General features: G+C 41.6%; 1 protein-coding gene across 21 annotated transcripts in view; it reads left to right on the forward strand.

Moving 5' to 3' along the window:
* SNAP91 (synaptosome associated protein 91) overlaps window positions 1–7,915 on the forward strand; it is a 70,808-nt gene extending 62,893 nt beyond the window's left edge. For 18 of the 21 annotated variants that reach the window (XM_015284648.4, XM_040697299.2, XM_046938996.1 and 15 more), the window contains 4 exons: window positions 2,225–2,308; window positions 2,380–2,484; window positions 5,327–5,427; window positions 6,482–7,915. In XM_015284648.4, the coding sequence (XP_015140134.2) occupies window positions 2,225–2,308; window positions 2,380–2,484; window positions 5,327–5,419 (282 nt within the window). In that variant the 3' untranslated portion in view covers window positions 5,420–5,427; window positions 6,482–7,915. The remainder of the gene's footprint in view (window positions 1–2,224; window positions 2,309–2,379; window positions 2,485–5,326; window positions 5,428–6,481) is intronic. The other 3 variants (XM_040697291.2, XM_040697293.2, XM_040697304.2) reach the window with 1 other exon arrangement.
* Window positions 7,916–16,524: the final 8,609 nt, after the last annotated feature.

Raw genomic sequence — 16,524 nt, forward strand, 5'->3', positions numbered from 1 at the left:
GAGGACAGATAAACTGCTAGTGTGATAATGATTTTAATTAAAATGTTCCCAGTAAAAATTTCAGACTGGAAAAAAGACTTCTAATGATTGTTAAGAAAGAGTAGGATGCTTGTTGTTTAATAGATCAGGAATGAGTTATCCTGACTAATCCCACATTCCTTAAGAAACTGGTATATTTCGACCTGGAAGCAAGGATCGGGCAAGGGCATTAAATGCAGCCTTCATAGAAGTGGGCTGTGTGGTGAGTAATTCCTGCATATCTCCAGAGCTGCTATCTGCTATCAGCTGAGAGCATGCAGGCACAGTGGGTCAGTGCTGGGACCAATACTCTTTTATATCTTCATCAGTGACATTGACAGTGAGGTCGAGTGCATCCTCATCAAGTATACTGATGACACCAAGCTGTGTGATGCAGTTGACACACCAGAGGGATGGGATGTCATCCCAAGGGACCTAGACAGGTTTGAGCAGAACCTCATGAGGCTCAACAAAGCCGAATACAAGATCTTGCACCAGGGTCGAAGCAACCTTTAATACCAGTGCAAGCTGGGGGGATGAAAGGATTGAGTGCAACCCTGCCGAAAAAGACCTGGGAGATGGCAAGCTGGACACGAGCCAGCAATGCGCCCTTGGAGCCCAGAAAGCCAACCATATCCTGGGCTGCATCAAATGAAGTGTAGCCAGCAGGTCAAGCGAGGTGAACCTGCCCCTGTGCTCTGCACTGGTGAGACCTCACCTGGAGTACTGCGTCCAGATGTGAGTCCTCAGTACAGGAGAGACATGGACGTGTTAGAGCGCATCCAGAGGAGGGCCACAAAAATGATCCAAGGAACACCTCTCTTATGAGGACAGGCTGAGAGAGCTGGGGCTGTTCAGCGTGGAGAAGAAAAGACTGCGAAGTGACCTGATAGCAGTGTCTATAGGGGAGCTACAGGAAGGAAGGTGAAAGACTCTTCAGCAGGGTCTGTTGTGATAGAACAAGGGGAAATGGTTTCAAGTTTAAAGAGAGATTTAGTTTAGATATAAGGAAAAAGTCTTTTACAGTGAGTGTGATGAGACAGCGGAACAGGTTGCTCAGAGAGGTGGTGGATGCCCCGTCCCTGGAGACTTTCAAGGAGAGGCTGGATCAGTCCCTGGGCAACCTGATCTAGCTGTGCATGTTCCTGTTCATTGCAGGGGAGTTGCACTAGGTGACCTTTAAAGGTCCCTTCCAACTCTAAGGATTCCATAGTTCTGTAAGGTAGGTGGTCAGGATTTAGAGGCTCAGGCATGACCATGCAACTTCTGTAACAGATTGAGAAATTGTGCCAATAGGCTTAGTTAGGCCCCAAGATAACAGGAATGATGTTCCTAAAAATCCTATCACCATCTTTAAGCCCTTTCTTGAATGCTTCCTGCCTCTCTAAAGCTCTTATTAAGAGTTTAAACAGTGTTTGGATTAAATATACTTCTGTGAAAAGGAGAGACTTGCATGCTTTCCAGGCCATAAGGAGACTGTACACGGGAAATTACAGGCAAGGGAACCTAAAGGAATAGTGCATAGGTTTTGCTGGATACCTGAGTTGGCTAGTTCAAGGATACTGCTTTAGTTGTGCTGTTTGTATAGTCAGACTACTAAACTAACATTTCTCTCTTCTTGAATCCTAGTGAAAGGTCTCTTTTCTTTGCTTATATGTTGCATATCAAATTAAACTTTCCTTAGTAAAGTATGTAACAGTTCTGATTGTGGTTTACGTGTGTGAACTTAGTTTTTAAGTTAATATATTGGAAATTAATTACTATAGCAGTTACTTCCTTTAACTTTACATTCTGCTTAAGCTAGGCATAAATCTATAGCTTTTACTAAAACTCAGTGCTACAGCATGTGCAATGGTGTGCTGGCTATCGGTTACAAAATCGGTGTGCTTTCTTATCCTGTGTTGAAAGAGGATAAAAGTATGAATTTCCTTGGGCCCATTTTGGCTTTATTCAGAAAATGAACTCCATTTAAAAGAGAATTGAGTCTGTTACCCTGGCTTTCTTCTGACAAAGAAAGCTGAACATTATTGTAAGAACTGATTCAATTCTCTCATTCTTCAGAAGCATCATAATTTCGAGGTTAGGTGTAACCTACTACATAACAACCTGACTTGACAGAACAACTTTGGGAATGCAGTTTCCAGATAATTGACATTACAAAAGCTTATACTTCTCTTTCTTTTTTAATTTTTCTTTTATTTTCCAGGCAGGAGCTGTACCTCCAGCAGGTGGAGTTCCTCCCACAGGAGGTACCCCACCTGTTGCTCAGCCAGGAGCCACATTTGGGATGGTGAGTCTCTTTCCCTATACAGCTCTCCCTTTTTTATCCAGAAACCTACTCATGCTTGCCCTGATTTACAGCCCCCAGCAGGACCAGGTGTACCCATGATGCCCCAGCAGCCAGTTATGTATGGGCAGCCCATGATGAGGCCGCCATTTGGAGCTGCTGCAGGCCCTGGTGTACAGGTGAGTCAGTGCTCACAGGAAGTCTCCTGTGTCTAAGTACATCCAATATGTGTTTTGGGGGGGATTTGGGTAAAGTTTGAAGTAGAGCTGTTTGACATCTCCGTTCTGTTCAGAGCTTACCCACATTTACTAGAGCTATGCTCTGCGTCTTCGCTCTCAGCCCACCAAGAGGACTCTTCAGAAAATTGATCTTCTGCTTATGGACAAGCCGAGGTCTCGAGTTCTTTCATGACAGCCATTTCTTAGTAAATGCAAGTTTAATGGTTTTAGGCTGGTGGCATGCTGCAAAATTACTGCATCTGAGTATAAATCCCCGTACTGTATATAACACTAAAGAGTTCAAGATGTGTTTTTCAATGCAAAGTGTGAATTTAAGTATTGAGGAGTGGAGTTTTTCTTCTAACCTACATGCATGTGGAGGAATGCAAATGAAAGGTCTTGAGCTTCAGTCACTCTTTTTTTGTTTGTTTGTTTTTTAAGTTGGAAGGTACATGGCACTGCTTCATTTTTCATGTATTTAAAGTATATTTACCTAGTCTGACTTAGACTCAAAAGGACACATACAACTTGGCCACATACAGCTAAAGCAAACCCATTCTTTAAGAACTAGCATAGCAATTAAACTCTGGATTGGGTGTCTAAATTGTGAGACAGATGTAGAATCTTTAGCATAAATTTCTATGCATACAAATTCTCTGGTAGTTGCTGCATACAGGAAGTTTTTTATTCATTACATGAGGAGATACTTGCTTAGCAGCAACTCTGGGTGAATCACAGAATGATTGAAGCTTGGAGGAACATCTGGAAGTTTTCTCATCCAACCCCTGCTCAAGCAAGATGCCCAGGACCATGTCCAGATGGCTTCTGAAGTTCTTTAAGGAGGAGACTCTACAGCCTCCAAGGCACGAGTGCTCAATCACCCACACAGCACAGAAGTGTTTGTTGGTGTTCAGGAGGAGCCTCCTGTGCTCCATTTTGTGCCCATTGCGTCTTGTTCTGACACCTCTCTTTATGTTTGACCAATATACCTAGACATTATTTCTGGATATTATCCTGCAGGTTCATATGTAGTGAAGCTTCAAAGCAGAACAAATTAGTCTGAGAAGACGGTAGTCATTCAGGAGGCAGAAAATAGTAAAGAACTGCAAAGTGGTCTCTAGCCCCCGACACAAAGTAGTACACTGCTGTAGTACTCACACATTACTTATGTCATTCAGACAACCATCTGTCCTGCAGTCTGTTCCTCATCATGCAGCTGCCTACCTACCAGCTGCCACCTGAAAGTCCAATCTTAGCAGACTTCAGTGTCTGAGCTTCTGCCTCAAATGCTTCACTTGGCAAGAATTGTGCACTAGCAGATTAACTGCCGTTGCTCTAAATGGATCGGAAGAAAAAGTAATTCAAGCTAATCTTTGGGATCAGATTGTGGTAACTGATCACCCTACTCATAATGCAAGGCTAATAACCAGAAAACGCTAACATGACTTACTGGCTACCAGGAAGATGGGTCTTTCTTTAATATGACAAAAATGTCTAATGGAGTAGTTAATGACAAAGTAGGTTGAGTGAATAGAGACATGCCATCTATCCTGTTGAAAAAGTATCAGTTGCTTCTTACAATTATACAAGTATTCCTTCTAACTTGAAGCTAATAAGATTGGAAAAGCAGAAGTCTGTATCCACTCTGATACAAAGCTTTTAGCTGACTGATAGCCACTAGTTGACACAACATAAGCTACGATAGATGTTCCAGGCTATTTTTCCATGGTAGAGTTTAGTTTATAGTAATTATGTAAAGACCCTTTCCAGAGGAGAGGCAGGGAACAACTTTACTGAATTACTTTTCATCTTATCTTAGAAATGAGTTTTGACGTAGAAGTTCATGCTGTGGGCCTAAAATCTGATTTTTGATACTGGAAACCACTCCACCTCTCAATTTACCAAACGTTAAGTCAAACAATCAACCTGTAGCAAACGGCACTCCTTAAGCTAGAAACTATGTTCTTGTTTAAGTAACCCTGAGTTTTCCTTGCAGAAATGAGAAGAACTTGAAAATGCTCTGAGAATTTAGGTTGTCGGTATTGGAGCTCTGCATTTCACATATACCTATTTGGTCTTCCCATCTTAAACTGTCTCTTGACATAGGTTATCAAGAGTGGTATTATGCAAGACACAGACACATTTTTCTTAGAGTAGGGTAGTCATCAATGTGCCAGGACTCCGAATTAAATAACCTGCAGTGCCCTCAGGTAAGGTGGTGACAGTGGGCAGTAAGGATGGGAGAATCATTTAGTTCATTAGGGAAAAGAGTTGTATGAAACTTGAAAAAGTGGATACTTTCTACTGAATAATTCATTTTATGCCTAACAAAAATCAAGAAGAATTTAGGTATAATACAGTCACATCTGCAGTACACTAATGGGCTTTCACTTTTGTTACCACTGCAGAACAACTTGTATTTAAATGCCAGTTGCTGCATTTTCAGATGTACTCTGCATTACACACTCAGCTTATTCTGTACCTTGGTGTTTGACATCTAACAATTGCTTAACTTCTGTCTGGTTTGAGAATCCTAACTCTGTTTGGTCTTATAGGATGAGAGTGTTTAGCTATACTAACAAGAGTAGGCAGTGCCCATTGTATCAGCCAAGCATTGTTAACTCTGTAGTAAGGACAGAGTTTAAACAATGCTTGAGCAAAATGGCAGCACAGTGAAGTTAACAGCATTGTAGAGCTTTCATATGCTTGCAGTGTGCTTGTGTGGGATCCAGCTATACTTACCTAATGCTTGTGTATCCATATTGCTTTGTTTTTTTCTGCCTTCCTGGCTGGCGTCTGTTAGCTTTCTCCAAGCCCAACTCCTGCTACTCAGAGTCCCAAGAAACCTCCAACAAAGGACCCATTAGCGGATCTTAACATCAAGGATTTCTTGTAAACGATAAGGTATTTTGTGACTGCCTGCATGTTACACTGGAGTACAGATCTGGCAAACAGATGGTGATTAGTCCTGCAGATTAAACACGATGAGCAGAATTGTACCTGCAGAGATCTGTAGGAACATGCACTGATAATGTGGTGGCTAAAATAGAAAACTGAATTCTGTCTGCATTTTTTAATTCCAACCTGAAAGCCTGATGTTCAACTACTGTTCGCCAAAAGTGACTGACAAGAAAATTATCTTCAATCTATAGCTTCCATTTTGTCTCGCTTCCACTCAGTCCAAGGGTTCACATTTTTGTTTCTCATGGAATTGATATTGAAACAAATAGAAACATAATAAAGGTACATATACTGGAGCAAAACCATGGCAAAGAGGCTTGTTCCATGTTGTTACAAGGAGCTGTGCGTTGTTTATGAGAACTTTCGGTAAATTGTGATTGATCTTGCATCCCCTCTGATGTGTGTGGGAACAGATATTGTAGCACAGGTGTGGAGAGATGGAAAGAGGAAAAAAATAGGGCTAGAAAGAAATGTCAAATTGGATTTAACACTTGTGAATTTTACTTTTTTAAATGACTGAAGTAAGGTAAGCATTTCATAAGTCCAGGATAATTTGCCATGTGAGGAGAAGGCAGTACTTGCATATCTCCAAGGCCTTTGCAAGTCCCTTTTCTTTCTACCCACAGCTTAATTTTAAGGCTTGTTCTGGGCTTCTTCAGTGCTGGAATTAGCAGCAGGGGATGGGATTGAGCTCATCTTAGCAGGTACCACGTGGCTCTTTTTCTCCACATTTCTGTATTCCAGCTTTGAAGGTACCTTGGAATTTCTGGAGACTTCTAAGAGAGGAGGTGCATTTTTTATTGCTGGGTTCACAGCTTTCAGCTTGTATTTGTAGTAGACAGATTCGTAACTGTCCATGGGAAGGCAGCCACTTTGTTAAATGCTGGTAACATCTTTGAGATGCAGTAAAGAGTATATTTGATACTTTCCCCTTAATTTTTCTAGAATGTGTTTTATTTGATTCATTATTTCGTGTAACGCTCTTCTGTTTCCACAGCTGCAGTTTTTTCTGACAAGATGATAAAAACGTGAGTTTGGAGTCTACAATTGGATGCTCAGAGTTTCGAAGTGAGCCACCAGTACCAAACCCAGCGCTTACTCAGACTTTCTCTTACTCCTGAAACGTGTAGCACAGCTGTGAAAGTGAACATTAGGAATGTGTACTACCTTAGCTGTTAATCCCTACTCTCTCTAAATTTGTGTACTTGGGTTATTTGTGTTTTACAATTTAAACAATGGATGTATGTTTCTGATGCCTTCTAGTGCTTTTCTGAACCTATCCCATGGGGGCAGATTATGCAGCTGTTGTTTGGTGAGCCATTTGGAGCGATGTCTGTGTTTTTTGAAGGTTTCAATGTATATAACTTTTTGAGGACACCTACAGTTTCCCTAAGACTCAGTTTCTCCTTTATCTGTTACAGAATATAGTGTGATAATACCAGATAGTAAGGAAAATACTTATGGAATTGTGTGGAATACATTTTTTTCCAGTCACAGGAATCTCAACTGTCGTGAAAAAATGTTTTATTTTTGTGGCACTGTATATGTTAAGATAATTTAAAGTAATATAAAGGTAAACTTCCATAACAAGTACTTTTCCAATGATTTTCCAAGACTGAAAAGTCATATCTGAAAGAATACCATATTTATTGCTGATTTGATTTTAAAATATATTTTAATTATTTAAGGTTTTTTTTTTTTCATTTAAAATTGGCATATTTATCTATCAGTTCTTGCTGAATGCACTGAAAATAAGTAAAGGGTCAGTTTCTCTCCACGTAGTTGAAAAAAGCAACCATAGTTGTCTGGCATTAAGGGATTTCGAATCTGAGAGCACTCATTGGTATATCTGTAGTCAGAACATTACAAGTGATGTTATTCACCTCTGTTGAGTTCTTACGTACATCTCTTAATTTAGTGCTTACCTGTGTATGCCTTAGACTAGTGTTTTCTCCATTTCCCCAACTGCGCTGTGAGTAGCTTTTGTACAATTGGTGATTAGATTTAATTCTGATCTGGAGATCCATGCCCTTTACTGTACATAATGTGTTTCTTTAATTTTTATTTGTTCTCATACTGTTTCTGCTGATGGCTTGGCTTAAGATCTTGACTCTTAAATGAGGTCACTGTTGATCAGTGTTACAAGTGGCTTGGCAGTTCTCTGTAAAAGCATATTGGGTTGGAAAGATTCACCTGAAGTCTTTCAAATTAACTATTTAATCAATGTATGGTACCATTAAGAGTGGATGTATCACAGAATTTGCTGTGGGGATAACATACACCGTAATGGGAAAGTTCTATAAAAAGTTAATTTCAAAATGGCTCTTCTTTGTATTTCGGTTTAAAAAAATAATAGCAAAAAACAGAAAAACAGAAAACCCCAGTGCATGTGTGCCCTCTGAGATGCAATAAACACCTTGATCAAAGTAAATACCTTGGTGCTATTTTTCTGATCATTCAGATGCTGAGCACGTTAATACACTTTGACGGGGAAGTATGTATTGTGAGAAGGTCTTTGTGAGAGAGAGAAGAGAATTCTGTAGTTTGACCCATCACACCTCAGAAGTTTTCATTAGAGACTTGATTTCCTAAACTAGAATAATACTGGATTAGTTGCACCTGTGAGAACTTATGGTACTGATCCCGATCTCTTTTCTATGAGGTTTCATTCAACAGCTTGTTGAGAGCTAGCACAGCTATGATGCTACAAGAATTGCTTGTGCTAAGGTTCATCTTGTGGCAGGATAAAAGGAAGGGAAAATGTTTAGCCACACCAAAGTCTTTCTGATGGTACACAACTAACAAGAGACCTTTTGATGATGTGATGAAGTGGTAAAAGATGAAGTGATGAAGTGGTACTGAAGGCTGTTTTGTTACAAACAACAAAACACTGAAACAACTTGCCAAGATCTGAATTTAGAAGTGAATTGCAAAGAAATTTCCACCAGCAGGGTGGTGTAATTGTTTAAGAGATTTTTTCATTGTTTATTTTTATTTTTATTCTATTTTCTTTTATTTGCTGCTATTGATTTATCTCAGATGGCATTTAAAAGGCTTTCAATACACATAACCCATGGACTCAGACTGCACTGTAAATGCATGGTTTTTCTCACTATGTAAGCACTAAGACCCAAACAAGCTCATTCAGAAAGTCTCATAGTGCTCTCACGCTCTGATCAGTTGGATTTTTTGCTCATCCTTGCTATATGCTCTGTGTTGCCTGGAGGTCTGATGCATGGTGTGAAGCTTTCTTGAACAAAGCTTTGTTAGAGTTAGGGTAGTTTGGTTAGTTTGTGGTTGGACTTGATGATCTTTAAGGTCTTTTCCAACCTGAGCAATTCTGTGATTCTATGGTTCTGTGCCTTGTTCTGGGGACAGTCATAACCAAGCACTGTATGTGAGAAGATGTGTTCAGACCACTTCATTGGACGTTGTTCTAATTAATGATGCAAAACTGGTTGCATGCACTTTGTTGCCAATAAATGTTTGCTATAACAAAACCTAGTGATTTCTGTAGGAGGCAGATGCTTCAAGGGGTAAAACCTCAGTGTGGGGGCTCTTCCTTTGCCAGGTACACTCCATCACTATGTAGTAAATGTCTTTCTGTAGCAGCTTCCACAATGCCTCTAGGCCTTGTTCTTCATTCTTGTTAGTCTTGTGTAGACCTCATGCCAAGGAGCACTGTGAGAGTGTGGTGGTTTCCTTTGCAGGCGTAACCTCTAGTGATGTGAGAAATGTGCAGCTCCTCCCCAAGCCTGGGTGCCCGTGAACTCAGTTTGCTGTAGAGTTTTGAAAGACAGTGGTAGCAAACCTCAACCTGGCTCATTGTTTGAATGCTTGGGGTTAGCAGCCTCTCACACTGCTTCCCCATTCATCATTCATTATAATTAACTATTTTTGTGATCATTTTTTAGCTATATATTTCAATGTGCTGTAACTTGATTTGTGGCACTCTTCCTGGAGTGATGCTGGTATTCCCCAAGACAACAGATGAAAACCTGGAAGTTGAAAACTGAATTGTTATCTTCTAAGACTGTATTTCAGACTGGTTGCAAAATCACGCTGCTACCTACACTTCAGTTCCTGAGGTTTAGTAGAAGAGCTGAAGAACTGAAAAAGCTAGAGACTTGCCTAATAAAGTCAATCAGATGGAAACTGCAAATGCAGTTGATGCTTTGGTAATACAGGATATTACTGGTGGATGACAGATCTAGTGCATGATATAGCCACCAGTCATAGCTGACATAGTTCTGTTTTTCTGGTATGGCTCTTTGCTCCTGATCCTCCTTTCCCATCTTTCCCACTAAAATGAGAGCTGCCTGCCTAGACAACTTATTCTGGAAAAAAAGAAGGTCTCAGTAACAGCAGTGCAGATCTACCAACTCTTGATGCTTAGAAAAGCTAACCAAAACTTCATGTGGTAGAAATAATGGTGGTGACACAAAGATGGTATACAAGTCTCTCTTCTGAAATCTGAAAAATGTTCAGAAACTTTATTAAAAGAAAACCCCTTTCCCTGCATGTTGTGTATTGCTAGTGCTGTGAGCAGTGTGGGTAGTGGCAGACGCTGAAGGACTGAAAGAACTAAACAGGAATTTCAGAGATGGAATTACAGAAGGCGAGAGTGGGCTATATGTGTTTTAAAGCAGCCAGAACTGGTATTTTTTCTGTTCCAGATCTTGGCTCCTAAGGCTTCACCTCCTCTTCCCTTCTCCTTAATTAAACTTGAGAACCATGTTGGTAGCAAAAGCCTGGTGCTTGTTCTTTTGTACAGACATCTTCTAATGCAGTTATAGATGTAAGGGCCAAACGTGAGTTACCAAAGGTGGTAGTGCAGAGGCAGAAACTCAGCACACAGAAAGTGGAGAAGTGCATAGGGGTGGGGGTAAACATCCACTACAAGGATTAAGGATAGCAAACCTCTCATCTGGCTGTGTAGATGAACCTATGAAAGGTTGATAAATCTACCCTACTACAACAGAGTAAAGCCCCCCCATCCAAGTGTTTATGGTTGAGTGTGACCCATATTTTGGAAATACAGCTGTCTCCTGATTTAGTGTTACGTAAGCTCTTTGTCATGCTACCTTGCTGCTGTAGATGCCCACAGTAGCCATCTTTCTCAGAGGCCTTACCAAAGCAGTAGCCCACTCCAATGGAAACAAAAATTTCATAATGCTAAGTGACAGCAGGTCAAGGGGAAGCAGAAGGTACTCCGTCAGAGCTGAATTGGCAGTTGGAGAGAATTGAGTTGCCTACCACAACAGCAGGGACTGGTAGGCTCTCTGTCACAAGTATAATTGTACTGGGTTTTGTGAAATGTCACTTTAATCCAGGAGTAGAAAAAAACAATAATTTCTATGGTTGGTTGTACAACTTCAGCTTTCTATATCTACAACATGCCTATAATTGTACCCAATCATCCTGTCCAAGAGGATTCAGTGATTCTTCCTTACTGCAATAATACCGTGCTACCTCCAGCTGACTTAAAGTACGGTTTCAAAACCCCCAAATTTGTCTCTATTTTAAATAAATAAATAAACAAACAAACAAATAAATAAATATTAAGAGTAGAATAGATTACTTTCAACAGGAGCTAAAAACAAGAGTAACAGACTAACAAAGCTGCTAAATCTTGGTTAAAAATGGGGAGAAGTTAGTAATATTGAGACCATGCCGTATAATTAAAATTGTCACACTATACAGATACTCGTTCAGGCGTTAGAGCATCTTTGAACCTCCTGATCCCTTCTGAACCTCGGTACAGACCAGCTGCTGTTGTTCATGTGGCCTCAGACACATTGAGGTTTTCATATTTCATAAACTTATGTGAAATTAAGTTGAGATCGTGATTTGGGTAATACTGCATTCAACTGGCTTTTTTTATTATTATTATTTCTCTCAAATTTCCTCTTATATGTTAAGCTCCAACATATGCAGATGAAATCATAATCTTATTACCACAGCGCTCATAAAGATTTGAGAAAGAGTTGATTTAAATTTCTGAACAAAGATACCATTCAAAAAATATGGTTCTTTTCCAAACATAAATAAATTACATAACGGTGGCAAGAGTTTCACTTTTTGTTTCAACGTTTAAAATTATAAGTAGTAATCATAACGCATGTGCACTTCTAGTATACGCCTTACACCTATGCCATTAGTGTAGTGAAATCTGCTCGAGAGAAGTGTTGTGCTGCTCTGTCTACCCACAGCATGGTATTTTGCATCCAGGTTTTCTGTAGGATTTCGAGATTCTGGCAAAGATTTTTTGTTATAAAGCAGCTTATGTATCTGCTGAAATATTTTGCTTGTTTGGCTTCATGGTTGACCATCAGGATTGATTCTAATCCTACTCTATCATTTAGTCTGGTTTGGGCATTTTTCAGAGTGCTTACTTTTTTTAACCAACAGCCATTAAGGGCTGGATGTGGGTCGTTTGGGCTTTTAACAGCTTTTTAAAATACCTCAAAGAATTTGCTAACGTATCACAACCTACAGCTCCCTTTAGATAAGTATATACTGAAGAATGGTCTATTAGAAGGGGGAATATACTGAAGGGGGGCTATAAGGAAGAAGGGGACAGACTCTTTAGTAGGGTCTGTTGTGTCAGGACAAGGGGAAATGGTTTCAAACTAAAAGAGGGGAGGTTTACAATATAAGGAAGAAGTTTTTTTTATGAGGAGGGTAGTGAGGCACTGGAACAGGTTGCCCAGAGTGGTGATGGATGCCCTGTCCATGGAGACATCCAAGGTCAGGCTGAATAGAGCTCTGAGAAACCTGATCTAGCTGTAGGTGTCTCTGTTCACTACAGGGCAGTTGGACCAGATGACCTTTAAGGGTCTCATCCAACTCAAACAATTCTCTGGTTCTATGAAATGGTCTGCATTTCTCTCAAATGTAAATTGCAGAGGCACAAAGAGCTGCAAGCCCCGCGGTGATGCCCATGGTGGGATGTGTTCCACTGACGCTTTCTGCTGTTAGCAAGGAAAATCCTCCAGCTCACACCTGTAGTACTGCCTTTGCTCCTTTAGAGATCCACCCTTACATATTAAGGAAAGCACCTTACACCATCACCAGATCGCAGGTGGTTGGTCTGGAAATCCTGGAATGAAGCGTCCAGGCTGGCACAGGAGCTGTTTTGAATCCAGTTTATCTGTGGGAAAGGCCCATGGTGGACATGCTGCTTTGGTGCTGCAATGCCTGGCCACAAGCTGAGCTGTATAAATGGATGACAGTTACCCTGTGGGCCACTGTACATACTCCTGAAACAGGAAAGCTTTATCCCTTCAATAGAGCTGGGATTGTTTTGCAAACGGAACACAGGGAAATACTGCAGATAAAACATAGCTGCACCACCTACAGGTGGGATTTCCAGGCTTAATCCCGGATTAGCACTGGCAAGCTGCTCAGCTGCATGGGGATGTGTGTCGCTGTGCTGGCACCAGTCTGGAACAGCGGCTGGGAGAAGCCTCACCCGTACCAGCTGCCAGTGGTGGGTGCTCAGCAGATGTGCAGGTGCTGGCTGGGTGTGGAGACCAGCAAGCAGCAGCCCCAGGCACCCCACCAGGACCTGCCTCTCTCTACTTCATGTCCTGGGGCTGCTCAAGCCATTTGCAGCCTGGTTAGGATAATCATACTAATAGCATCGAATCGTTGTTATTTTTGCAGTCAAAGAAATGAGGGAAATTCAGTAAAGCTTCACTGGGGACCCAGGGAGAGAGGTTGTGTCGGGTGATTGAACTCCACTCTTGCTGCTTCGGTCCAGCTGGTGCCCTGCTTTGTGAATGCTTCAACATGCTGCACGCTGCATTGGGACAGTCAGGAGCTGACTATATGTAAGCTTTTAGAAGTGCAAAAGAAAACAGAGAAAAGCTGCTTTGTTAGCCTCTGTGGGAACGGGTAGTGCATAGGAAGTCACTGTCATTAAATGTAAGAGATAAAAGGGTGCAAGCCTGAGCTGGGAGGGAACATGCAGCCCTGGGTGGCAACTGTCTTATACTGATGCAGTCCCTGAGGTTCCTCCAAGCTAAAGAGAAGGAGGTTGGAGCTGGTGTGTGTGTGTGTATAGCACACTGGGTTTGTATAGCACACCAACCATACTAAAACTGCTTTCAAAGGCAGGACCCTGTAAGGCCAGCTCTATCCCCTTAAAGGAGTATTATGCCATTAGTGGCAGCTGTTCTTTGTTGTTTTTTTTTTTAAGGCTGCAGACAGAGTGCTTATCCTCACATTGATTAATGCACAGAGATTTGATTTTGTCCCAGCTGGTAAGGAAAAAGTCAATCAGGAAGATGCAAAGGACGGAGCCCTTCAGTCACATCAGCTGCAGTACTTGATCACAGGTCACAGCTGCGAAAGGTAAATTTGCAAGCAGTAAAGTGTGAGATCTAAATTGGACAGTAACAAAAGACGTTTTTATTTTGAGTATTGGCTTTCTTTTCACTTTTTTGAAAAGAGCAGACCTTCTTACAGATCACAAATGCCTGTCATGCATTACTCTGTAACATATAAATATGTATAATGTGCAGCGGGTCAAATTTCCCTCTAAGGTTCACCACTGTAAGTGCTGCTGTGTTTATTTGGTTACTGGAGCTTACCAAAACAGGAGTTCAGTTTCAGTCCACCATTATTAAAAATGACTTCATACATCCTCCCTGGATATATACAGTGAACTGTTTTTAGAGACACTAATATATTAGAAGGATGAGAAGGCTGGGGAGGAACTTAAGAAGACAAAAGAAGAAAAGATAAAGAACAGAGCAGAATAGCTGAGGTGGAAAGGGACCTCTGGGACTGTCTGGCCAGACCCCCACTCCATCAGGGACAGCCAGAGCAGGGTGCCCAGGTCCACGTCCAGGTGGCTTTCAAAGTTCTCCAAGGAAGAAACCCCACAGCCTCTGGGCAGCCTGTGCAGATACTCAGCCACCTGCACAGCACAGAAGTGCTTCAGGGAATCTCCTGTGCTCCAGTTTGTGCCCATTTCTCTTGTTCTGGCCTTAAGCACCACTGGAAAGAGCCTGGCTTCATCTCTTTGCACCCCACCCTCCCTCAGGTATTTATTGATGAGATCCTCCTGAGCCTCTTCTTCTCCAAGCAAGGAGAAGGAGATAAAAACTCCAGTATTCGTGCTCAGATGCTTCTGCTTATGCCACCATTCAAGCAAACTGTGCCTGAGCCCAAACTTATGGTGAGCAGCAAGAGTCAAACAACACAATGGATCCCTGCCCAGTGGGGACAGGCTGGGATGGAGAAATGTTTGGTATGTTCTACCTAAAGTAAATACAGTTCTTGCCTTAGAGATTACTCTTAAAATATTTTTTCCTTTGTATTACTCATAAATCCCATTGGGGTAACTCTACATTCTCTTTCTCTCTCTCTCTTTTTTATTAAATTTGTCAGCAGCTTTGTTCTCTGCTCTGCAATCATTAGCACTAGTTAGCCAATGAGTTAATCATTCAAAAGGAGGCAAAGGAATGGAAAAAAACAAGGGTTGCCTTCTACTGTAAGAAAGACAAAGGTCCTATTTTCTCCCATTCCAGAAGGTACTATGGGTTTTTGCTGCTGCTAACAACCTTCGCCTTTCCCTTCTGTACCCTTCCATGTCTGCAGCCACAGAGGTGCCACCAGGACAGGCCCTCCAGCTGGGATTAAGTGAAGTTGACACCAGAAATTCATCTGGAGTTTGAAATTAATGGGAGGGGAAGGGCTGGAGAGTGCTGTAACTGTAGCTAAAGGGCAGCTGAGTAATTCCTCTGAAAAAATGCCCAATTTGGTTTCATCCAGTGTTTTCCAGCATTTTCACGTGGAAATGCAGAGCCATAGCAACCACAATAAATATGATGCATGCATAACTGCCAAGAAGCACAATCTTTATCAAATGTGGGTGTAGTTTTTGCAGTGCATCTGACCCTCTTCCTTAGCTGCAGCCTTGTTAAGGTTCAAAGATGTGCTCCAAGTGAGAGGAATGGGCAGCTCATCAGGGTGCTATTTGTTACCCACCTAAGACAGTTTCCTCATTGGCTTTGAGGTTTCAGTGGCTGCTATTGTTTGCTCAGGTCATTCTGAAGACTTGGTAAAGATGCTGGGCATCAGAACCATGTCAGGAAAACACTCACATGAGGAACTGGGCTGTGTCGGAACATTTTAGGGATGAGTTGGTACTGGGTAGGATGCCACTGGGCCCTTGGAAATGTGAAACCCATACGATGTCCTGAAATGTACCATTCATAGGAGCAACATAACTCCTGCCAAGGGCTTGCAGAGGACACAGCCTTCACCCGTGGGTAGGAATAGAGAAACATCTCTCAGGCATGAAGCCATTCTCCAGGGCAGTGGCAGCCTCAGCAATGGGTAGATTTAGGTACTGTTCCCAGTCACACATGAACCTTGGTCCAGGTGAAAAACCTGTTGGTCCAATTTGTTCCCATGTGGCTCTTTCTCCTCTCTATACGTGGAACCCCAGAGGTGCGTGGGAGCCGCTGTCAGACCCAGTTAAATATTGCTTGTATTGGATGTGGTGATAATTGCTGCTGTAATCATTTCTAAACTTTCCATTAAATAGTCCCAAACAGCTCTCATTCTTGCCAGAAACCTCTCTTCTTACTGCCAGTGATCAAGTCGCCACTGGCTTCAAGGGCACAGAGATAAGATAATGCTGAGAGCCAGCACTGTCATATTTTACATATTTCTGACTTGGCCTGCTTCAAAAGCTCTGCAAGGTAGAAAATACAACAATTGCTAACAGCAGAAACAGAACTAATTGCTTATTTTAGAATTAATAAGTTGTGGCATAGTCTGTGAGTCATTTCCTTGCTGAGCCATTTTTTTTTTAATCATCAAAGTTGCTCACAGTGTAATTATCTTGAAGACAGGGGTAGGCAGGGGAAATTTTCCCATAGCAAATTTAAAGAGACACTCATTCGTATCTTGTGAGGCCACAGCCAAGAGGATCCAAGGAGAACCTACTAAAGGTATTCACAGAACTGAGTCTGTTCAGTGACAACGTGGCTGACAAACTGCATCGTGAAAGAGGAAAAGAAA

This window comes from Gallus gallus, chromosome 3 (genome assembly GCF_016699485.2).
Source record: "Gallus gallus isolate bGalGal1 chromosome 3, bGalGal1.mat.broiler.GRCg7b, whole genome shotgun sequence".
NCBI lineage: Eukaryota > Metazoa > Chordata > Aves > Galliformes > Phasianidae > Gallus > Gallus gallus.